The 25,669-nt window shown below is 41.6% G+C and overlaps 1 protein-coding gene across 2 annotated transcripts in view; it reads right to left on the reverse strand.

The window, feature by feature from the left end:
• Positions 1–25,669, reverse strand: part of FRMPD4 (FERM and PDZ domain containing 4) — a gene marked incomplete at both ends in the record, with an annotated part of 306,467 nt that overhangs the window by 67,832 nt on the left and 212,966 nt on the right. For both annotated transcript variants that reach the window (XM_082486931.1, XM_082486930.1), the window contains one exon: positions 1,535–1,695. In XM_082486931.1, coding sequence (XP_082343057.1) covers positions 1,535–1,695 — 161 coding nt within the window. The remainder of the gene's footprint in view (positions 1–1,534; positions 1,696–25,669) is intronic.

Consider the following 25,669-nt stretch of genomic DNA (forward strand, 5'->3'; position numbering starts at 1 on the left):
TCCTTCAATCTGAAGACAGTAAGTTTCTACACCTTCAGTCTCCGAGTTTCTTTTCCTCTGGATTCCTACACTTGGTGAACACAAGTTTTACATACATCCAAAAGCATTCCCACTTTCAGTTAGATACAGATATTTAGCATTAGTCTGACTAGACATGTACATGTCTGTGTGCTTTGGATTCTGACACTGCTGAAATTCATATTGAGTTTATGCTTTATAAAATGCACATAATACTTTGCTTCTCAGCATGACTACATGCCCAGGACAGGGTGTGACATCACAACTACTACTGAAGAAATAGATCCTCTCTAGTCTTCTGTCTTTAAACACTGCAATGATGATACAGAAAAACCCCAATAATATTGCCAATATGAAGATAAAGTATTAAAAATAAAATGTTACAGTATCAAACCCAATTCATTTAACAATTGAGCTACTGCTGTTCCTTTCCTCTGTTTGGTTTGAAAACGTCACTTATACATCCAGCATAAATGGATACAAAGCCATGTAGGAGAATGTTGTTCTGAGCTCGTATTTGCTCGTATTCACTTGGAACACAATACAATAAACTTCTTTTCCAAACTTAACTTTAACGTAAAACTACATTAATAATGCTAACTTGAGAGAAAAGAACTGTCTGGGTCTAGTTCAAATATTAGTTACACTGCTTGCTTCAAATGAAAGCAGTACAAATATAATCAATGCACACATGTGGGTGAATGACATCAGAACTTCACAAAGTCGATTTTGCCTCTCCTCTGCTCTCTGCGGGGGTTCTGGAGAACATATTGAACAAGAGCAAAGTCAAATCCCTGCCCTTGGCTCCAAGGCAATTTTACGTAACAAAGGAACTTTTAAGCATAGAGAGCAGGAGCACGCTATTCGGGAGACTGATTAGTCCCAGGTCTGGTCCCCCATAAGTTTAAAAATACCACAAAACTCACTAATTTTCACTCCAGGTAAGATATTTGGACATCTATTTTGACCTGGCTTTTTGTCACATAGTTATACAGAAGTATCTATTAAAAATAAAAAAAAAAAAGCCAGCAATAACATCCTCTTTTTCAAAAACAAATATTATAGTTAGAACCAAGTATGATAGTTAAAAACCTAGTTCTCCTTGTGAAGCTGATGATAAAAAGAATGAAAAATATGTAAGTTTTAATCTCGCAACTCAACATACCTCTTGAAAACACAGATTCAATGGCAATGAGGGTGACGTCAAATCAATATAAACATAACAGGGAGGAGACCTTCTTTCCTTGAGTGAAGCGGGTCAACTTTTTTCAGGCAAACAATAGTAATGGCTTAGAGTAATAATCTAAACCCAGCTTTCTGTTAACACATTTCCATAATGTTCAAAAATGAGTGCAAGGAGGGAAGCTACTGGGTAATACATGGCTTAAAATCCTACCTAGTATTTGCGATTACTTTGTCTGCCTGAATATTTTAACGGTACTCAAATTTGTAACTGTATTTCATCTCAGTAGATTAAGTCCAAGTTTGCTTCTGGGGTCAGGTGGGGAAAACATACCTGGTGTTACTGAGCGTACAACAACTGGCTTTTCACTACCAGCCACAAACCCAAATCCTAGCACAGGATCCCTCCTCATTTCCACTTTCCGAGGGGCTGGAGGGGTTATTTGGCAGCTGTCTATTCGAGGGTCTTCAAATGTGGCTGATTGTGTCATGTGACTGTGAAAAAAAATAAAAGATGGAAAAAGGAAAAAAATCATTAAAACATGATTTTGTGGTATCTACTTGAGCCAAGCAATTTCTGCAACGATATGAGATGAATACCTGAAGTGTTCTCACTATAGGAACTAAAACAACAACTTAATTTTCTATTAGATTTTATGATACATAAAGTAATAATGCTGCTGGCAGGTCTCAAATATTAATCAATAGTATCAACCTATAAAGAGGTCTCTCTCTGACAGCATACATTTAATCATACCCCATATATGAAAGAAAAATAACCCAACATTGTCATCTCTGCTCATCTTTGTCATCTGTGCTTGAATTTTTCATCCTTCTTTTTTTGGAAGGCAAAAATAATAGAGTGACCTACTCATAATGTAAAACATAGCAATTAGAGTCTGGCAGCCTTTTTCAAGAAGAGAGGACGCACATTTAAATTTGGTTTTCTAAAACGTTAAACAAGTTTCCAAGATGAGTAATCTCGAACAGACTACCTAAGGCACAGGTAACAGCTCTATATTTACTACTCCAGTATACTCTCCGAAGTCACACCAAATTGTTCCAGGACAAAAAGAAAAAAAAAAAGATATTATGAAAATATATTTATCAGCAATTACTAAAATACTTTACTGTCAGCTACAGTGTTATGATGAAGCTCACTCATTGTCCTAGAAGAAAAAATTCTCACAGCTGGAGGGAAAGATCTCGATTTTTCAAGCAGAAAATAAAAAGGATGAAAGCTACCCAACATCACATATCCATGAAAGAGGTCATGGTTTAAAAGCATAGAGACTTCTAAATTAACATTAATAAGCACTGAAATGTGACTGATGCTGCATGCAGACTGAACTGGAACATACTTTATGTTTCCCACCTAATGCCTGGAGCTCCCCGCTGAATCACAGCTACCAATTCCCAGTGCCGATTAGACAAACAGACCACTCCAGTGTTATACCCTTCCAAATGCCATTAACTGAACTCATGTGCTTCAGGAAACCTAGTCATCACTGCAGACAACAAGCAATACCTGCTCAGCGTAGCATAAAGACAGACTACTCATGGCATCGGGTTATTGCAGTCTTGACAGAGTTCTGATAGCATTTGTTTAAAGCTGCCTGGCCAGGAGTTAACTCTTTTGTTTTGATCTTCAAGAGACCGTAACTGCTGAACTAACTCCAGCTCTCAGTGGATAAAGGCAGTAGACAAGCAGAGCCAAGCCCCAACCCTGTCTGCAGGGAGGGCAGAGGCTCTTGTGCTGCGAAAGGTAATGGTCAGGTGCGCAGCCTAAGAATGCTGCAAAGGATGTCAGAGAGGCAGATATCCCTAGGTATCATCAGTTTGAAAGTGGGTCTCTTCATAATAATTAACAATATGAAAATCAAGTAATTTTCCCATATCCTTGACAATCTTACATACAACGTGTTATAACATGAGAGCTTGGAGACATCCCATGCAACCAGAAGTGTTACTCTCACCTCCTGTCCCTTTTCCACCTTCAAATACAACTCCCTGAGGACCACCAGACAGGTGGTCCATAAGGAGAAAAGCATCATCCAGAAGTCTGTTTTCAGCATCAATGACGTGCAAAAACTTCTCTGATCATTCCCCAACACATACACCTTGGGCGTGACATCAATTTCTATTCTCTCCATAGTCTGCTTCTATTACTGATACACAGAAGAGCAGCAAAATCGGAATAAACTCTCAGTGGGAGTTTATTCCTGTGACTGGGTTTTTTTTACAGCTTTTCTTCAAAGAAACTCTCTATCCCTATCGCTAGAGTCAGTCTGCCTAGAGTAACATGCTGCCTTTTTATGTATACGATCAGAGGTAGTAGAAGCTACTTTCTTATAAAAATAGGCGAGAGAGCGAGAATATCTCTGTGCTCTCCTAGCATCTGCATCAGGTGAAGTCAGCAAAGAAAATAAATTTTCTGTTACTTGGTAGAGCACCCCATCTGATACTTCATACTCCTCTTCCTCCTGTTGCTCCAGTTTTTGTCAAATTATCTTAGATATTTTTCAATTACATTAATCAAAAGAACTGATAGAAAATCCAGAGTTTTATGCAGACTCTTTATGAAATCTGTTTTCAAGATCTCCCTGCCGCCCTCCTCCCTACCAATGCCTAATGATTTCAATTTCAAACATTTTTTCTTCCATATGGGACGCTTTCTGAGGTGTCACTGGTATTTCAAAAACTATTTCAACTTGTGAACTTCATTTTGGTAGAGAATACAAAACTCTGCATTTGTCCCTTCTTTTAGGTGAGAGCCTTAACAAACTTCCCACAAAGTTCAATTGTTCTATTTAATCATTTCTTCCTAATAGCTCTTTCCATTTTTGTAATTGGGGCACTACAAGCTGATGCTGTCTCCAAAGAGGAAACGCTGTATTTACAAGCAACTTGAAAATACCGCTTGAGCCTTTGAGAATGACTTTCCTGCCATTGCACACCCTTTCTCTTCAAGCACTCGTGTAGTCTGGTTTGAAAAGTAAATCATAAAGAAAAAACCCCACCCAAACAACCCCCGAAAAACCCCACCGACAGCTGCACTTCAGATAACAAATTCCAAGAGCAGACATTGAGATTTGCTGAGAAGAGCAGCTCTGCTAGTGGATGCCTGGCTCCAGCCATCACATCGGCTTGTGCTGGGAATCTGCAGCAGCACAGCATCAGTTATTCAAAGCCTAAGCAAGAGGATCAGTGAGGAACAGTCCATCATGATTCTGAGTGGCGCAGCAGGGTTTTATTGATTTTTAAGGTTATCCACCTTCAAATACATCAACTACAGAGACTCTGCATCTCATGCTTCCACAGCTTGCTGCATCAGATATTCTTGTATCATTCAGTACGTTGGAAGCATATTTGAAGAGAGCAGCAAGATACATGAATATGATCCCAGAAGAGATTAGATGAATACTCAAAGCTTTGTGTAATGGTACGTTGACAAACCTGCTTCCTCCTGTGGCTAGTCCATTATTGAGGTGCCAGTTGTAGTACCATAGTTCAAGACTAATTTGAATTTTGCATTAATTGGAGGTATTTGATCTCCATCTCATCAAAAATATTGACTGCTGAAGAATAACTGCTAGGAGTTCTAAACCAGAATCTAATAAACTTGGACTCAAAACAGCCACCTTGGGGAACCGTACACAGAGCATCACTTAAACAGTGAAACATATAATTCCAACACAGCAAACTTCCAATGTGCTTCAAACACAGTAAAAAATGTATTTAGATGGTACTGTGCCTAGATTATATCTAAAGATTTATTTTTCTGAAGGAAAAATGGAAGAAAAGGAAAAAGGCTAGGATTTTAAGTACAAACTATTCTTTCCACACACACAAACACAAGCTGCCCTTAGATGGTCTTTTCAAATAGAGATACTTATTTCCTACCATTTTCAATGACTGAGATGAGTCTCTGCTTTACAAAAGGCTATCTTCTCTGATGTACTCTTATAGGGAGCAGTGGGAGACAGCTGCCGTTATTAAGGAGAGTAATTCTTAGAGAATTTCTTGAACAGAGATTTTATATACCAGTCTCTTCCAAGAGATAAACTACCAGCTATGGAAAATCATAGAAGTGGTAATTCCAAGTACTTACACTCAAAAGCTCTCTGTGGCGACTACTCTACTCAAAAGAGAGGGTAACAGGGGAAACGAGAGAGAAGGTATCTGAGTGTGCACGCACCCACACACGGAGCAGAATGGAGGCATAGCAGGGTGGCATAAAATTGGTGTGCACACTCATCCCCAAAGGGGTCCACAGTGATTAAAGGAGGAAGAAAATTAGGAAAGAAGAGTACTTTGGGGAACACTGACCAGCTGTGAAAAGGCAGCCAGCACCTGCAAACACAATTCAGCTGCCCAGGACATTATGAGGAGACTAATGTAACAAATGCATGCCTGAATTCATGCTCGGGAAAGTCGGAGGTACAGTTTAAGGCTGGCACTTTGAATCTTCAGATCATTAGCTTCATAATGATTAACCTGGCAGTACTTTCTATGGAAACCTTCTTAGTATTTTCCTCATTCAAATCACATGCTGAATAACCAAAGGAATATCTAAACAAAGACTGTAACTGAGAGCTTGATTTAATAATGCATATTAGTAATTAAAAGCAAAGTATCCGAGCTCAATGCTTTTTCAGCCTTTGGATTTTGACGTGTCATTCCATGACACTTAGGGATTAGCGGGCTAATTCTGAGAGGTTTGTCTATGGCAGGTAAGATAAGCCTCTCCTCAGCACGCTGAAATCTGTTATGCAGGAGTTTGCATTTCCACAGGAAAATGCTTGAGGTCTAACTCTTCTAAGAAAGTGAAAACTACAGCATGAACCCAGCAACCCTAGTTATGATAAACAATATTTTGGAAATATGTTAACAAAGGCGGCCAAACAACTTTAGCCCCATTCTCCCATACTCTGAAGGCAAAGGGGAAGGTCTGGAGAGAGGAAGATTTTCCCTCAGTTGAGGAGGACCGTGTCAGAGACCACTTGGCCAAGCTGGACATTCACAAGTCCATGGGCCCTGATGGCATGCATCCGCGAGTGCTGAGAGAGCTGGCGGATGTTATTGCTAGACCACTCTCCATCGTCTTTGAACGGTCATGGAGAACAGGAGAGGTGCCTGAGGACTGGAGGAAGGCTGACATCACTCCAATCTTCAAAAAAGGCAAGAAGGAGGACCCAGGGAAGTTCAGACCATTTAGTCTCACCTCTGTCCCTGGGAAGGTAATGGAGAAACTCATTCTGGATGTCATCTCCAAACACGTTGAGGAACAGGAAGTCATTGGAAGTGGTCAACATGGATTTACCAAGGGTAAATCATGCTTGACCAATCTGATAGCTTTCTATGATGTTATAACTGGTTGGCTGGATGAGGGGAGAGTCGTGGATGTCATCTACCTTGACTTTAGCAAGGCTTTTGACACTGTCTCCCATGACATCCTCATTAGGAAGCTGAGGAAGTATGGGCTAGATGAGGTGACAGTGAGGTGGATTGAGAGTTGGCTGCGGGACAGAACTCAGAGGGTTGTGATCAGTGGCACAGAGTCTAGTTGGAGGCCTGTAACCAGTGGTGTCCCCCAGGGGTCAATACTTGGTCCAATTTTGTTTAATATATTCATTAATGACCTGGATGAGGGGGCAGAGTGTATCCTCAGCAAGTTTGCTGATGATACCAAACTGGGTGGGGTGGCTGACACCCCAGAGGGCCGTGCTGCCATCCAGCGTGACCTGGACAGGCTGGAGAGCTGGGCAGAGAAGAACCTGATGAGGTTCAACAAAAGCAAGTGCAAGGTCCTGCACCTGGGGAGGAAGAATGCTAGGCACCAGTACAGGTTAGGGGCGGACCTGCTGGGAAGTAGCTTGGAGGAGAAGGATCTGGGGGTTGTGGTAGACAGTAAATTATCCATGGCCCAGCAATGTGACCTTGTCGCCAAAAAGGCCAATGGAATCCTGGGGTGTATAGGGAAGAGTGTGGCCAGTAGGTCGAGGGAGGTCATTCTCCCCCTCTACTCTGCACTGGTGAGGCCACAACTGGAACACTGTGTCCAGTTTTGGGCTCCCCAGTTCAAGAGGGACAGGGATCTGCTGGTGCGAGTCCAGTGAAGGGCAACTAAGATGACTGAGGGGCTTGGAGCATCTGCCTTATGAGGAAAGGCTGAGAGAGCTGGGACTCTTTAGCCTGGAGAAGAGAAGGCTGAGGGGAGACCTTATTATGGTGTACAAGTATCTAAAGGGTGGGTTGAAGGAGGATGGAGCCAGGCTCTTTTCAATGGTTCCAAGTAACAGGACGAGGGGTAACGGGCACAAGTTAGAACACAGGAAGTTCCGTTCAAATACACGGAAAAACTTCTTTACAGTGAGGGCGACAGAGCACTGGCACAGGCTGCCCAGGGAGGTTGTGGAGTCCCCTTCTCTGGAGATTTTCAAGACCCGCCTGGATGCAGTCCTGAGTAATGTGCTCTGGGCAATCCTGCTTTAGCAGGGGAGTTGGACTAGATGATCTCTAGAGGTCCCTTCCAACTCTGAAAATTCTGTGATTCTGTGATTCTGATTCTGTGATTCTGCTATGACAGCCAAAAAAAAAGAGAAGAAAAGGTGATACCTCAAGGCGAGTTTAATACAGCTGCACGCCCATCAAACACTAAAACAACTTAACCATAATCAAATGGCTGCTGCATCATATCATGTCAGTGTGGAGACAGGCTGCATTTTGGTGTTTCATTTTGTATTTCCATATTACAGCTTGTTTCAATTACTTCAAAGGCTAACACCAATTCTTAATTTTGAGAATAGGGCTTTTAAATAGTTACAATGTCTCTGGTATACAGATTGATTTAACTACAAAATAGACTGTTTTGACTCCAGACACAGCAGGCGTAATCCTGGTCAATGATGGAGAAGAGCCTGTGGAAATGTCAAACCACTCATGGGCTGATGAGTGGGAGCAGCCGAGGAGGATGGAGATCAGGACTTTTTATCAAAGATTTAATTCAGAAATAACAAACCCACTTCAAATTGTTGAGCACTGTTAAAATCCTGTCTCATTAACTCGGAGAAGGTGGAGGATCAGCTTTGTTGATTGCAGTTGTGATTTTCAAAAAGACCTATGCAAGTTAAGGACACCACACAAACCTTCATTTGCAATCGTCCATCTGAATCCCTGAGAGCACGAGAGTCTGCCCATCCTGCCCCGAAACCACATCTTGGTTCGTACTCTATCAAGAGCCTCTGGTTGTGCACTCAAAATTTCTTTTGCAACTGGAAGTCACAGAGCTACTGCAGCAACAAAAGAAAGTAGATTTGGTTCTCACTCATTCACCTGTCTTCAGGAATTAGCTGTAAGTAAAATAGCTCGAGACTCGAGACAATATTATGGAAACTGATAACAACATGAGGGTATTTTATAGTTTTCCCCTTGGTAATCTGGAAAGACTATCAAAACGATGTCAGTTAAAAGGAAACTGTCGTAGGTGAGAACAAATACACAAACTCTCCAGAAGATGAAAAATTGACCTTCGTTTATTTATCTTAACTAGTAGCTAAATATGAAAAATAATCTTCTTCCTCCCTTCTCTCCTCAAGTACCTCTCAGTATACCTCAAGTTAATTTATTTTCTCCTAGAAATCCCCAAAGAATTATTAAGAATTAGGACACAAGTGTCAAAATCATGCATTAACTGTATCTGTCTTCTACTTGGAAATGACATTTCAGGAAAAAAAAGTGCCCAAATAGTTATTATATTGTTAAGTAAAATTGCTACTCTTAGAGAGAATCTGTTGGTTTTACAAATTCTCTTTTGCTCCGTTTTGCAGCAAACCAGAGAGTAGTTCACAACTCCAGAATTCTTTTCAGACGTGTTCAACAGACAAAAGTTTTATTTTCAGCTGTATGAAAAGGAGTCAACTTTTAACACTTCAATAAAATTTTCCCTATATTTTCACTGTTTTCGTGCAGGTGTGTATGTTGAGAATTCAATATCACAGGGACAAAATATAACTGGGAAGATTGATCAGATTTTTTTTCTTTCTTTCTTTCTAGAACTATTTTTCTGTCCCGGTGTCAATTCTATTTTTTCATAAGCTTCTTCAGCAGTTATATCCTCTAAAGTCAGGTCATTTTATAGCACCCTAGAAAATGTTTGGCATATGCCATCTGGATGAACATATGGTAAAAATGTAATTAGAAAGAAAAAGGTTTGCTGGTTTCAGAAGAAGTTGGTGACAGCTTTTTGATAAAATTGGATACAGGGAAATCTGACACGTAAAAAAATTCAAAATCCACTCTTCCTCCACTGCCAGGCATGATGTGCAATCTAAAGCAAGACAAAGTGAAGCAAAATCACAGTGAATAAAACTGACATGAATACAAATTTAGAGGAATAAAAAGATTTATGCTCAGCTTCAGGCAGGCACGGGTAGAAATACCCAGAAAGTATATTTTACAATGACAATTAGCACCCTCATATTGAGAATATTACATGTGTAATATGTGAACGCTTCTGCAATCTGCTTATACTGTATGTGAATGCTATGTATTGGGAAGAAAACAAACTTCTATATTTGAATCCCACCAAGATCCCGTGGAAATAAGCCCCAAGCCCCAACTGCAGATTAGAGGTTGTTTGGTTTGAGTTCTGCATCCACAGATTGCCAGAGAGGCTCCCTTTTATATTCCTTCTCTCAGGATGGTATCAAGCATTTCTGGAGCTCTGTTCACAATGAACATTGAGTTTCCTGCCTGCTGTATTGAGATGGGGCTTTTCAGGCACCGGCCAAATAGCAGAAATTGCATAGAAACATCTCAGTGAAAATTTGCCATGGCAAAGAATGGGAAGGGAAGGAAAGATATGAAGCGACCCTGCAGAGAGGAGTTAGGAATATCACAAGATGAGTTACAGAGCAATAAAAGGACAAGAATGAAAAAATAAAAATGGTTTTCAACACTTGACTACATTAGAAAAAAATCCCAAAGGAGAATCTCTCCCAAAGGAAGAAAATAGGAGCTCCCAGCAACACCGGTCACCTGAATGCTGGAACTGCCTCTGGTGTAAGCAGAGCATGATGCCAGCCTCTGCCTTCCTTACTGCCTGAAATGCACAGCCAGTGTTGGTGCACTAACAATGAGTATGTCTAAACTGTACCCGTACACATATAGCCTATAATGGATGCTGAGAGCCCCCCCTTAATGTGTAAGTATGCTGCTATACGCACTGTACTGAATGGCATTTCTGCATCCAGTATTTTCTTCCTGGCAACCTTTTCCCACCAGCGTGACGCTGCCTTCGGCAGAGATGCTCCCGGTGTGGAAGCCTGTAAGTGGAAGGAGATTCAGTGGCCCACTCTGTTGGCTTGTGCAGCTTTTCATAGCCAAAGGAAGCTCACAAATTATTCATATCTACTAGACTGTGACTGAAGAGCCAGCTGCCTCCCACACATGATTCCAGGGCAAGCCCTGTGCTGGGGCTGCGTGGGCACAGGGCAACCTCACCATTGGAGGGAGCAAGGCAGCAGAAAAGCCTGGGACTAACAGCAGCTGGTTATGCCAAGGATCCCAAATCCACCACCAACTGGGCCTTAACTTCTCCTGGAACAGAGATTTAGGATCCCACCAAGTCACTGGCATTTCCTTCCTGGAAGGAGCCTTTCAGCAAGTTGGCTCTCACGTGTGCAGCACGGGCTGGTGGTACAGCTCAGGGAGGCAGGGTGTTTGGCCACCTGCCTGGCCCAGGTCCTTCAAAGAGGAAATCACGTGAGTTGTTTTTGTTAGAAATCAGAAACACCAGCTCTCCTCCAAAGCAGGAATTTCTCACATTTACTGGGGTAGGATCTGAAGTACACCTTGTTTTTTTCCCCCCAAAAAAGGCCTTTTTCTTTATGTGATCTGAGTGACTCCATTTAGGATAGCAAACTATGTTGAGGCCTTTAAAGATGAGCCGAAATGTAGCTTTTCATTATCTTCTATACATGCGTCAATAAACCCTGTTGCAACTAAAGACATAGCAAAGGGAAAAAAAAAAAAAAGATTTACTGAACCGCAAATACGCAATAAATTCATTTGGGCCCAAAGGGTCCTCTGGAAAACAGAATGAAGAAATCCCATTCATCCTGCTTTTGAGAGGTTTCATGCTAACCCCATCAACAGCAATCTGTCAGCTCCCGCCTAGCCGAGCTCTGCAGCAAACAGCACGGACCGATGCTGAGGGCCGCCAGCGCTTCTCATCCAGCAAGGAAAAGGAGCTGCCGTCTCCAACTCAACATGAACAATTTGTCCAACTGAAATGTTAAAAAAAGGAAAGGGGGAGGAGAAACCTCATGGAAATAGCTTCTAAGGTGCTGATGAGATTAGCTCCTGACTAAAGAAATCTGGTCTGCTGCAATGCTGGAGGCTTGCTTTGATGTCATTCTCTGTAAACGCTAAGTGTGGGTACCCCGATAACGTGGTAAGAAGACAGAATCCAGATTTAACGTGTCCATTGTAACCCCCTGGTACAGCTGGGTTTGGCATGAAGAAACAGCTGAAATACCCAAATCCCTGTTTCAGCATCCCTCTATCTGCCTCTCTCCTGGTAGCTCAGTACAGTTATGAACATATGGAGATAAGCACTTACAACGGAAGTAAAACGCATTTGTTTCTTTTGAATTTAATCTTCCTCATTCCTTCAGCAATTGAATGCATGAGCAGGTCACAGAAAGGGCTCTGAATTATTTACTGATTTCCCTCCTTTTCGCAGTTTTCATTGGAGGGCTCCTGAACCAAAGCCAGCCCTTCTGGTGGTATCACATCAACCCAGCGTACCATCTATCGTCTCTTCAGCAAAACGCAGTCTTTCTCGGGTGAAAACTAAACGTCAGCTGAAAGCAGCAATCAGGTGAAAGCAGCAACGTACGGGTTAGCAGATGCAAAGTGGGTACTCAGTACTGCAGCTGCCTAGTTGATCCACAATCACGTATTTAAAGGTTGAGGGTTACAAACTGCTGTATCATTCCGGTGGGTACGGCTCTCTGCACCCGGAAGCAGGTTGGAGAGCTGACTTCAGCAAAGGGCAGCACAGGAACCCAGTTAGAAACCCAGTTAGAAATGTGAGTTTCTCTGGGTTCACACGGAGAAGCAATTTGTACGTCAGTACAGTAAGCGGTCTCCAGTTTCCCATGTCGGGCATCAATTCTCTTCCCTCGAGACTCAAGTGCAGGGAAGCTTAAAAAGGTGCTGTGCTTTTATAAAGAAGTCCAACTTCTGCGCCAAAGCAAGGAGTGGAAGAAAAAGTTTTTCCTTCTTCGGCAACCAGACAGAAGTGAGTTTACTTCCAGTGAAAGCTATCTACAAGCAATGATGGTGTACAGAATGTCTTGAGAAGATTTTCATAATAACTCATAAAAGCCCCAAAATCAAGCCTTCCTGTTCCGTAAGTGAGCCTTAACAGTCATTCCGCAAAGCAAACCTCCTGATTCTGTAACAACTCTGGAGAGGTCTAGCAGGAGAGAGAGGAAAAGAGAAACCATCTCTTTCTTTCTCCTTTCTTTTAACAACATACAAATAGAGAGAGTTACTCTTCTTGACTGCTGATTTGGGAGTGTGCCATTACTACTCCTAACCAAATGCAAAATGAGAAAGAGAACTTAATTGAAATAATCCAGAATGACAGATTGCACTGATGGGAGGTGAGGCTGCCAGATAGAGCTGTCATATGAAAATTAAACTTGGGATATAGAAAGAAGAAAAAAAGTCAGGTATGTTGTATCTTTTTTTTTTCTCCTGATAGATTATTTGCTATACTTCAGAACAACATGGCTGAACGATTTTTCTGGGCCTACTTATTAATTTCAAAATAAGTTGCTAACCTTTCTAAGTGAGAGCACTTCTAGTAACCACAGGGTATTTTATATACCTTAAAATTAGGGGTGCTGGTGATCATATTTCAGCTTCATTGCATCCAAAAAGCTTTCGCTAAAGCCTGTGGGTAATTTCCATTTACCTATATATGAAAAAAACCCGCCCAACTACTAATCCATTATGTTTGACAGTATTTATATAAATATTATTAAAGACGGTATGCATGGTAATGATGTACAAGAAACATTACCTCCTTGCATTTATAACTGCCAGCAAGCTTCCTCAAGAGGTAAAGGAGCAATATTCGACATTTCAAAACAGACCCCTTGGGGTTAAACGAGCTTGACAGCTGCTCTAGGGAAGCCTATTCAGACAGAAAACCCCTACTTACAGGTAAAGAAAAAAGTCAAACACAAGTGTCATTTCCAGTAACCTTGACAAAAAAAAAATAAAAAAAGAAAAAGGAAATGGTAATGGAAGTTGCAGCCAGGCTGATCAGGACATCAAATCTCCATGTTCATCTCGAGAAGTCCCAAATCACTGTAAACAGATAGCGGAAGCTCTTAACAAGGCAGGCAAACAAAATGTGCCAGAACAGGAGTTCAGACACCATGGGATGAAGGTCATGGGTATTAGTGAAAGACACTGATTTCAAAGCATAAAAAAGTGAAAGAAAATGCTATATTAGGGACTCAAAAAGAAGGGTGTATATCCAGGTGAAGCTGGGATGCTTTGTCCCAGTCAGTGGCTGAGTCAGTACAACAGAATAGGAAATACTGATCACAAAATGCCTGACAAATTTGGTGGCCTTCTACAAAGGGGTTACAATGGCAGTGGACAAGAGAAGACCAACTGATGGCATCTACTTAAACTTGTGCAAAGTGTTTGACACTGTCCCACACAATATCCTGGTCTCTAAATTGAAGAGACATGGATTCGACAAATGGACCACTCAGTGGATAAAGAACTGGCTGGACGGTCGCACTCAAAGAGTTGCGGTCAACGGCTCGATGTCCAAGTGGAGAGCAGTGACGAGGGGCATTCCTCAGGGGTCGGTACTGGGGCCTGTACTGTTCCAACATCTTTGTTGGCAACATGGACAGTGGGGTCAAGTGCACCCTCAGCAAGTTTGCCGATGATACCAAGCTGTTTGGCGAGGTAGACACGCTGGAGGGGAGGGATGCCTTCCAGAGGGACCTGGACAGGCTGAAGAGGTGGGCCCAAGCCAACCTCATGCAGTTCAACAAGGCCAACTGCAAGGTCCTACATCTGGGTCAGGGCAATCCCAAGCACAAATACAGGCTTGGCAGGGAAGGGCTGGAGAGCAGCCCTGAGGAGAAGGACCTGGGGGTGCTGACTGATGAGAAGCTCAACATGAGCCAGCAATGTGCGACCGCAGCCCAGAAGGCCAACTGTATCCTGGGCTGCATCAAAAGAAGTGTGGCCAGCAGGTCAAAGGGAGGTGATTCTGCCCCTCTACTCCACTCTGGTGAGACCCCACCTGGACTACTGCATCCAGCTCTGGAGTCCCCAACATAAGAAGGATGTGGACCTGCTGGAGCGTGTCCAGAGGTGGGCCACGAGGATGACTGGAGGGCTGGAGCACCTCTCCTATGAGGAGAGGCTGAAAGAGTTGGGGCTGTTCAGCCTGGAGAAGAGAAGGCTCCGGGGACATCTTATTGTGGCTTTCCAGTACCTAAAGGGGGCCTATAGGAGAGCTGGGGAAGGACTTTTTACTAGGGCATGTAGCGATAGGACACTTGGTAAGGCACTGGAACAGGTTGCCCAGAGAGGGTGTTGAGGCCCCATCACTGGGGGTGTTCAAGGCCAGGCTGGTTGTGGCCTTGGGCAACCTGGTCTAGTGGGAGGTGTCCCTGCCTATGGCAAGGGGGTTGGAACTCAATGATCTTCAAGGTCCTTTCCAACCTAAACCATTCTATGATTCTATGAAAATCCTACATGCAAAACCACAAGAATTTATTGAGCCCATTAGTAATCAGCCAATTTCTAACCCAACTTTAGAAATATTACTAATAATACCAAATATATACAGGATTATTGATACATTTTAATATAAATATTTATTATGTAATCTGCCAACATAGCCAAACTTTTTGTTCACCTTAGGAGTTTCTAACAGGAATCATAACTTTAGGTGAAGTTCCTGTGAAGTTTAAGACACTGGGATTGTGTTCTTTTCTCACAGAGCAAATCAAACCTTTACAGCTTCTGAAATAAAACAAGAAACAAATAGGCAGAGTGAGCTGGCTAACTCTTGTCTACACAGCGACAGTCACAGACCAGTGTCTTATCAGCAGAACAAAATGATAAAACCAAAGAAGAAAGGAGATATTTTCTCTTTTAGTACTGCATGTTGTTCTTCTACTACTCTTCACTTACCACAAATATTTTTTAAGACAAATTTACCATTTTGAGAAAAATGTAACAAATTACTGAATTAAGGAATGAAATTTCTTCTGCAATATATGCGGCACATATTGCTTCATGATTTTCTCTTTTTCCTATTGTAAATAATAGAGTAGATCTTTACAAGGTTTCTAAATAGGCATTTAATTTTGATAAGGCAGAAATGTGAAGATTTTAATACAGCATTTTTGCATTTTAAAAAGAGCACATAAAACAAGTTTAATTATCATCACATTATAATTGGCACAATCTTATGAAAAATGCAGTCTTTATACATGTATCCTGGTTTGAGCGACACAGGATTAATTTTTCTTTCAGTAATTTTACTTTGCAATAAGTTCTCTTCGAATGCTTGGGAAAACTGCAATTTTAGAAGACTCTATTGTCTGAATTTGTAAAAATATTTACTGTATAGCCAGCTATGATGTGTGGGTTTCAAGGTCTCAGTGTTTTTGAGCTCACCAGGTGCAGCGATGAGGAGGAGTAAGACCTGGGCACTTGACCCAAGCTGGCCAACAGGATTATTTCATACTACAAACATCACATTCAATATAAATTGGACAGTTTGCTGGGAAGTGCTCTCTCTTCCTTGATGGCAGTGATCCAGAGAACTTCTTGCCCTGGTGCCGGACCCCTGAGTCCTTCCCTTCCTCCCAAAGCCCTAGCGCTGGCAGCGTCCAACATTTGCTATCCACTGCTGGGAATGCACAGCTGCCTACTGATAGAACTGGCTGAGTATAATCCTTGTATATTTTATATTGGTATTGGGATCAATACTGGTTCTTTAGTATTATTAATGTTAATTATTTAGTCTTATGCTATTAAATTTATTTATATTTCAACCCTTGTGTTTCCTTGTTTTTCCCCGATTCCCCTTCCCGGGTGGGAAAGCATCATCAGGTGATAGAATAATTGTCTAAACGACAACAAATTGTTGTGGGTTCTTCAAACCATAACAACATGTAAAAAGCTCTTAACAAAGAACGCGAGACAGTTAAGTGGCATAAATATGCTTAATGTCAGAATTTTCTAAAAATTAGTTTTACTGATAGATGATTAAGTTTTATAAGCTTCACCTTTGAACTCCGATCAACATCTCTGAGGCATTTATAAAAATAACATGCAATCCTGCAAGGTCTTGAGAACTCACTTTTCCCTTTAATCTCCACTGAGGACACCACAAAAGAGAGTTATTGTCACAATCCGCCCCATCAGATCTGACAGGAGCATACATCCAGAGTGCAACCACAGCCAGCCTTACTGACACCTGCAACAGCTCCAGTGGTCTAGAAAAGTGCCCCTCCTGCATATCAGGGACAATTTATCCTTAACTTCTATACTGATCATTAATTTCTATGAGACATAGTTTTCAGTTAATTCCAAACTATGACGGATCCTCACTTTGGGGTTCAGAACAATTCTACAGATGGTTTGCTTTTGGGTTAAGCCACAAACATGTCAGTCTCTTCTGAAATCTAAAAGATGATAAATTCTGCAAAGCCCGATCTCATGAAAAACATAATTAAAGGCCTTCAAAGTTTCAGAACTGAAAACATACAAAAATTATTTTGCAATATTGATTTTTTTTTTTTATGAAAAACCACACTGGTGCATTTCTAACATTAAATACAGTGCTGAAACAAAGACTTCATAGAGACTCAGACTTTCAGACAACCAAGAAAAATTAAAAAAAAAATCTTGGTCACCAATACTACACATCTTTTCAGGACGTGTACAGGATACAAATGGTAATCTCTCTTTCTGTACCTATACTGGTGAGATTCACAGAACTGGCCAAAATTGAAGAAAATAAGCCCTAATGTTCAGAAATATATTAATTTCTTACTTATCTTCTTCAACCTAAGAACAAGGACAGATTTGAGCCATCAGCAGTGAATGTAAATTGGTTTAGCTTCTAAGTGTCGGTCACCTTCAGGCTCAGGCTGCTCTGGGGTTCAGGGTTAAAAGGAAGAAGTGCTACTGCGTAGCCATGCTATATTCAGTAAGACTTTTTTTTCTTTTTTTTTTTTTTTTTTTTTAACAAAAAAATCCACAAAACCAAAACAGAACAGAAAATAACAGACTGCTGAAACACACACTTATTTAAACGTCATTCATGACATGATCTGACTACATAGCAGTAGCTAAATTTAAGCCAATACTATCCCCACATTAAGCTGCAGTCTCTACCATCAGGATAAATCAATTTTGTAGGAAATGTTCCAGTGAAGAAGTCCCCAATTTACTACTTCTCAATTAAGCAGGGTATTCTATAATAACGTTTTATAGTTAGATCACACTTCCTGGCCCAAAGCACTTTAATTTTCACATAACATCACTGAACCATAGTGGCCTTTAAAACATAGGGCAGAATTTAAGCTGTAAGGCATAGCAAAAGAGGGAAACCTCTGCACAATTATATCAGTTAAACCTCTGACTCTTTACCAAATACACTGTGGCCTCATTTTAGTGTCCACACAAAGCATACTGAACTTTGGTTTTAAATGTCTGCTATAAAAGTAAATGTAAAGAGCATTTCCACCGTGGAAGGAAAGGCCAAGCCAAACCTGCTGATGGGTCTGAGCCTGCTGCTCCAGGGGCACCAGAGGCCTGCATTTTCATTTACACGACATATAAACTGATGTCAGAGAAGCATAACACACTGTGGCTGAAACAGGAGTCCGCCCCACGGTATTTCCAGGCAGCAGTTTAAATCACGCTTTGCCGGAAGAGCTGCTCTACGCCTGCAGCCTCTGATGGACCCTTGCACTAAAGCATCGGTACCACCAGGACCTTCAGGGGAACGCTGACCCCAGTCCAGAAAGACATCCCCTGTTTTCAGAGCTCAGCCACCAGCCTGAGGTCGTAATGCCTTCACGCCACCCTGCACCCTAACTCTGGGGATGTTCGTGGGCTCACCAAGCCTCCTGCCATCTCCCTGCAGGGCCCACTGGCCAACACCTTCCCACCAAACCACACCGACCTCACGGTGGTCACCATCTCCTTCAGCTTTGGTATATTAAACACCACAAACTCGCCAATATACATATACACGCACATATAACATCTTTGCTGCCATCTCCAGAAATTTAGCGCTTCTTGGTCATGTCACAGCCTACAAAGTGAAAGTAGGAAATTGCTTTCTGGACATTTTTTAATAGAGTAAGAGGTCAGCCTATGTAGGAAGCACGTATTCCTCAAAAGAAAAACAAGCCTTCATATCTTTAGTTAGTCAGACAACCAACCTTTGTATTTTGAGATCACATAAAGTCTAGTCTATAAATGGAACCAATTTTCATCATTTAATCATATAGCATTTCTATTTAACAAAATATGAAAATCAAATTGTTATTATTCCAGAAATCAAGAACTCAGAAAGATTAATTAGGGAAGTTTTACTCACTTCTAACAAGCAGTTTAACTTCAAAAACTATACAATTCACATTTGCGGGCAGGACAGAAAACATCTATCACATCTGGAAATGAAATTACTTTCTAAGTTCTGTTTCGAAACGGGCGTCGTGTTCTCACAATTAGTTTAAAACAACCGGAACTAAAAAAGGCACGGTTCATTCTACCATTTTCTAAAATTAATTAAAACATCTGGCAAGGGAAAATAATAAGTCATCTTCAGTGATGGATAAGTAACCTACTCAGTGTTTTATCAAAATCTCCATAAAGATAGGCAACTGATGCTGGAAAAGTTTTAACGTTTTCAATCAGATTCATAGCCCTGTAGAACATGGTTTACAATTTATTCTCTGGTGTGGAAAAATAAGACCCATCAGCAATTCAGGGGACATTATGTCTGACCATTATAGTTTTGCCACAGATGAAATACAGGGGAAAAAAATAATAATCTGTGTTTTAGAAGTCTCATTTAAGCTTCTGTACCCACATTCTGTAGAGTTATGCAGGTTATTCTATTGCCAGTTAAGGAAGCATAGTTTTACCTCCTGATTTTGGCCTGATTAAAATACATGAAGCATTAAGAAAAACAAACCACAAAAAAACCCAGAAAAAATTGTAAGTGCAGAAAAAAGAGAATATATCCTGCAATAAATCTTTCTGTTACACTTCTTCAATTAAATTTCTCCTCTGCTGTTCTCCTAAGAAAGAAGGATAGGAAAAATAAGCCACTTTTAAAATAATAAAAAAAGTTTTTTCTCTTTAAAATATAGGTAGGTACATGTCTGGCAACAATTCACAGTACCCGGCTGTGAAAGAAGAATCCTGTCCTCCTAAGAAGGTGATACACTAGCACCATGTTGGGGGGCAGACAACCCAAAACCCAAGCACAAAAAAATCAAGGAACATGAGCACACCAAGTCCGGGGTGACTTTTTTTCACAGTCAAACCATGCAACAGAAGGAGGAATGGGAAGGAAAGGAGAGTTGGTAGAGATGAAATCAGAGGAGAAGCCACTCATCAGCAAACCCCTCAATTCCTTTTAATTGTGTACAGTGTGGGAAAAGTGTTCCTACTGTCAAGAGGAAATTCACAGTCAAACTTCTGGACTACTGGGAACACTCCACGTTATACCCATGACATCATAGACTCTCAGTGTGGGAAGAATTACAAGGAAAACTTTCTAGAAACCTCCATAACTTCCATAACCTCCTTCCAGTCTCCAGCCAGAGACTGACAAAAAAAGACTTGTTCTTCCCCTACCAGGATGCTTTCTTACAGATTAGTGCAAACATTCATCAACATTTAATTCCTTTCTGAGTCCACTAGCAGCCTGACTTATAGTAACACCCGAGTGAAACTCAGCCCAGGCAAGACAAAGGCGGTGTTTGTGGGAAGCAGGGAAACATCAGGAGGTCTTGGGAACCACTATTATGGCACCATCCATCAAACACTGCTGTCTTCAGTGTGTTCCATCAACCCGCATTCCCTGTACTTCTGGTCACACTGAAAGGGCATTTCCCACTGAACCACAGGTGAGGCACAGTAAATTTGCTGTAAGGATAACCAAAATAATTACTGCAGCACACACAAGCCCAGGTACAGCCACTATATACAGACCCCAGTGTACAGCCACCGGCGTCCTCTCTTCTCACAGCTACAATGGCTATGCTGCTTGGAAAATCTTCTATAGTAGAGTCTAGATCCTTGGGGGAAAAGCCATCTCTAATCCAACCCTAAGGCTGCATACATGTCGCCAGATGACACGAACTGAATGCTTTCTGCAAGAACAAAACCTGTCTCTCCCTCTTAGATTTTGTCATAACTACAACTGAGCGCACTCAGAAGAGGGGGTTTTCATTCCCACTTTGCACAGCTCTTGTTAAATTAAGGCTGCAGCTGGACACGAACCTGCATTTTATGTGCTGTTAGGGTGCAATCAATCCCTTAGACCAAAACAATATGGCACAATCCGGTCAGGAAAATCTGCACATCCAGGTCTGCTGCTGGTGCTTGCCTTCCTTCGCCTTTGATGTGGTTTCCTTTCTGGTTCTTCAGGCAAGACTACACTTCCACTGTAATCCTTAGAAGAAATTTAAGTCAGTTGTGCTGGAAGTGTTTAATTTGCTTTCCAAATCATGGTTCAGATTCTCTTTTACTGAAAGTTGGGGTCCAGGGGAGAAAGAAGAGGAAGTTTGGAACAATTAATCCCTTCCAGCAGTGGAAGGCTGCTACAATGGTTTGATCAGGCTCTCGGAGTTACAAAATATGGAGCGTTTGGGATTCAGAGCAGACAACTCTCTGCAGCAAAATTAGCTATTCAAGTCCATTCTTCTGTATATAAATGAGCAAACAAGTTACAGCCAAAGTGTCTGCCTGCATGGTCTGTTTAGTAATTCTGAATGCAGGACTATCCAGTGCACAGACACCCGGAATTAATGTTGAAAATACCCTGGCAGTCAGTTATTACTACTGATAAATATTAAATTGGATGACAGACTGTACTATAAAAACTGTGAAACTAAAGAAATAAAATGGCTGGGGTTTGAGCCAGAAAGACATGTCCTTTAAAACATAAAACCAGAATTCTTCAGTAGGCATAGATATGGGAATAGCTAATGATTGATCAGAAGAAACTTCAAAGCAGATGAGTCTACAAAGCAAGGAGACCCATCATATAAATCTGAATTCATTAATAAAGCTTATCTTGTATAATTACTGTCATATGGTTGATGCTGGTTGGTTGAGCACAAAGCAACATGGGCAGTATTTACTAAATATGGTAAAGTGCTTTCCTCCATTAAATATAACTCTTTTTAAAAAAAAAAAATATTCTTTTTTTTTTTTTTTTTTTTTGCATGCTAATAATGTTGTGTAAGTACACTCTATGCTTGGATTGGAAAGCAACAAGGTTTGATGCAGTACTTTGTCCTTCCTAACTTTGGACCAGACTCTGAAAGCTCAGCTTTGATACAAGTAAGTGCTAAGTGTTGCGGTACAGGTTTCTGTGCCAAAAAAAGTGAAATCACAGACAAATGACCTGATCTCAGGAAAGAAAATGACCTCCATCCCAAATTATTTACACTCTTCAAAGAATACAGAGAAGCCTTATTTCCTGGTACCCACAAAGGCCACAAACAGCAAATGAAGATCCGACAGGCTGCTCTCATTGTCGCCTGCTCCATACAAACGTCCACATTTCTCAATTACATGATGATCAGACGGACTGTATTGCAGTGGTCCTGCAGGAGGGAATGAACTCTTGCTGATGAGTTCAGAGCACCATGCCAGCGTTTGAATTCAGCTGGCCAGGAGATAACGAGGTAGACAGCTCGCCTGAGGGCTGCTTTCATCAGTTTGAAGGCCGAGGTACTGCACGCATTGCATGTAGAGTCAAGTTTGAACCCACAGTGCATGGTGTCCTCTGAGCCTGAGCAGGAGTTCTGGTATGGTGGGTATTTGATGTCCTTAATTCTAGCAGGGAGCTCTGAGAGTCTTTTCAAATTAGGGCTGAGATCTTACTGACTGGGAGCTAGGTCCTCAAGTTGTGGGGAAGCACATCCACTGAGGAGAAGCTATAAGACAAGCAGCTTCCAGCTCGCCTCTGTCTTCTACTGGTGGAAACCTCTAAAATGATTTTTGGGTCTATCTGAATATAGTCCAGCAAAACAGGTTCCTAGTCCAGCCAGTTCCAGGAGTAAAGCTCAGGTGCATCAGTGGCAACCCCAGGAGCACACTCCCCGGCGTGTGCCTGTACCCCCCTGAGCATGTCCATAGGAAGACAGACTCAAAGTCCAACTGCAATTGCCCAACGCGTTTCTAGGGAGTGCTCAGATCCTTACGAACAAACCTCTTTATGGATGCTCTATAAAGAATGACATTGCCTGTAACAAGTTCATCACCCTCTAACCAAGCTGCAGGTACACTGGAACGCATGCTGCTTTACAGCAAGGCTTTATTGTACCTATTTATTTAGGCAGGAACGGTATCTTTTGTAAGAATGGCAGTAAATGAAAAAAGATAAGCTTCTAGGCACAAAAAAATACTTTTAGTACCAGTTTGCCTAATAACAAGTTATTGGAGCAGTTTACGTGGCTGAAAACATGGTCAAGCTTTTAACCAGAAAATCTTGTTGCCCAAAAGCATGGTTTTGGTTTTGTTTTGTTTTTCCAAACTACCTCTGCCATCCCAGTAAAAGATACTAGCTCTGCTAACAAGCACTGCCTCGCTTCTATTTCTAGACCCATCACAGTTACAAAAACACTACCAGCACAAATTTATTCCCTGTTTCTCAGTGAGGGCTTTTCTGACTCACTGTTTTTAATGTACTGGATACTGGATAATATACTGGATATAGGCTTATCCTGCCTTATCTTAGATCAGATTAAATTCAACCATAAATATGGGAACGTATCAGCTGGAAAGTATTGCTTGGCTGCTCTGTTCAGTAAGTCAGCTACAGATCACGATAAATCATACGTGGAAAGTAGATGAAGCTTCCTATACACCCCTTTAAAGCTTCTGGACGGATGAAGCTTCTACAACCCTTTGCTTTGCAACCCACGGTGCTACAAATAATTTGGTTACTTTCACATACCAAAAGTGTAAAATGTCGCAACCTTGCTCACAACAATCAAAAGCAGGCAGCCATATTTTGGATCTCCTCTTTAATACAATCCATCTGTAACCAGAAGGCATTTTCTGCCTCAATGACAAGGGTTAATGTCCATAGGAAAGTCCTGCAGATTTGCTCCTGTTTCTCAGAAGTATGGTATAACTAACTAATTGTGAGGCTAAATACAAGAGCCAACACGTGCCTGCATATCTTAAAGTAATTTCTGAAGTCTTCTAAGCAACTTTAAAGGAATAATTCATTACAACAGTAAGATGCGAAGCAAGATACGATGGCACATAAAACAAGCATGAGAACAAACGCATTCACTGTCTGTCTCTACCGTTCAGCTGATAAATCTCTCCTTGAAGTATACCTAACCCTGTCAGTAGGTAGGACACCAAAGCAGGTATTGACGGGCATCGCCTTTGCAGATGGCCACAGTGGCTGTGGGCTGCCACGCAGTTCTTAACCAATGCAAAGCCTCAAAAGCAGGTCAGTAAGAACACTACACATCACATATTTTGCAAGATTCAATGACAACACAGTGCACCTTTTCAACTTTACACAGGATGTGTTTAAAGTATCTGTTATCAAGCCTTGAAAGGGAATAATTTCTTTAACACGGGTTCTCTAGGAAACAGAAACTCTCCTTTGGCAAAAAATAGCTTCAGCCAGCTGGATTACCGACAAAAATGGATACTCATACATACTGAAAACGGAGTTTAACTAAGACAAAAGTGTTCTTCAAGTACTTACTCATTTTTCATTCCCCAGGTATTTCTCAACAGATAACCAGTCTTGTTCTGGAAATGGACTTAAAGACTCCCAACATCCCCCACCTCCCTGTTATGTACTTCCAAATAATATGCAAGCAATATTGGCCCGAGAACATTTCTGTCACTATGGCAATACTAATAAATTAATTATGCCAGAGGCTGTTCCCTGGCACTGAGAGCAAGCAGCACAGAACAGCCCGTGCCAACATTATTACTGCACTGTAGTTATTCTCTTAACCTCCACAACACAAGGTACCGTGTCCAAAAAGCCTTGTGGGGAGAGACCACAGCTCATGCCAAATCCCAACCTATGGCCAGGATTTATTTGGGAAAGTGCTGAACGGCACGTGAAAAAGCATGCCATTCTAACAATTCAGCTGTATGGCCCTGTCAAGTTCTCATCCCTGGAAACATCAGGCGGTACTGTTTAATTTACAGGGGCTTCCAACTCAACAGTGTCCAAAACAATAGGATCTTGTTGAGAAAGTCTGTAGCAGCTTTAGTGCAAATTAATTGATAACAGCAATAAAAGCTTCAATAACATAAGTTTTGGGGTGTTGTCTATCATCATCCCGTGTCTCATTCTACACACATCATCAGTAGAAGTATCATATGTGTAAAGATCTATAAACGTGACCTTTTAAATAAATCTAACAGTCAACCAATTTCTGGTCAAAATGCAAACGCATCCTTCAAATACAACTTCTGCACAGGAAGACTCAGATTGCTGGAAGATAGGAAACTCTATTAGGGAAGTTACAGAATCACTGAGCACCTGAAGCTGGACTTTTTAAGATCATCTAGTCCAACCTCCTTCTCAAGAAGGGTCACCGACAGCAGGTTGTCCAGGACAGTGTTCAGCTGGGTTCTGAATACCTCTGGGGATGAAGGCTCCCCAGCCTCTCTAGGCAACCTGTCCCAGTGTTTGACCACCCTCACAGAAAATAAGTGTTTTCTATTGTCTGGATGGAATTTCACGTACTCTAATTTGGGCCCATTTCCTCCTTCCCTGCCTGGGTTCCTCTTCATTGCCTCCTATCAGGTATTTATAAGATTCCTCTCAGCCTTCTCTTCTCCAGACTGAAGAGTCACAGATCTCTCAGCCTTCCTCTTATGACAGTCTCTTAATCATCTTTGTAGTCCTACACTGGACTCGCTCCAGGAAGTCCTAGTCTCTCTTGTACTGGGGAGCCACAAACTGGACCCAGTGTCCTGGATGTGGCCTCACCAATGCTGAACAGAGAAGGATCACCTCCCTCAACCTGCTGGCAATACTGTATGTAATGCAGCCCCAGATGCTGTTGGCTGCCTTTGATATGAGAGCACCTTCCTGGCTTATTGTTGGCTTCGTGTCCAGCAGGATCCCCGGGTCCTCTTCCGCCAAGCAGCTTTCCAG

This window comes from Vanellus vanellus (assembly GCF_965231255.1).
Source record: "Vanellus vanellus genome assembly, chromosome: 1".
NCBI lineage: Eukaryota > Metazoa > Chordata > Aves > Charadriiformes > Charadriidae > Vanellus > Vanellus vanellus.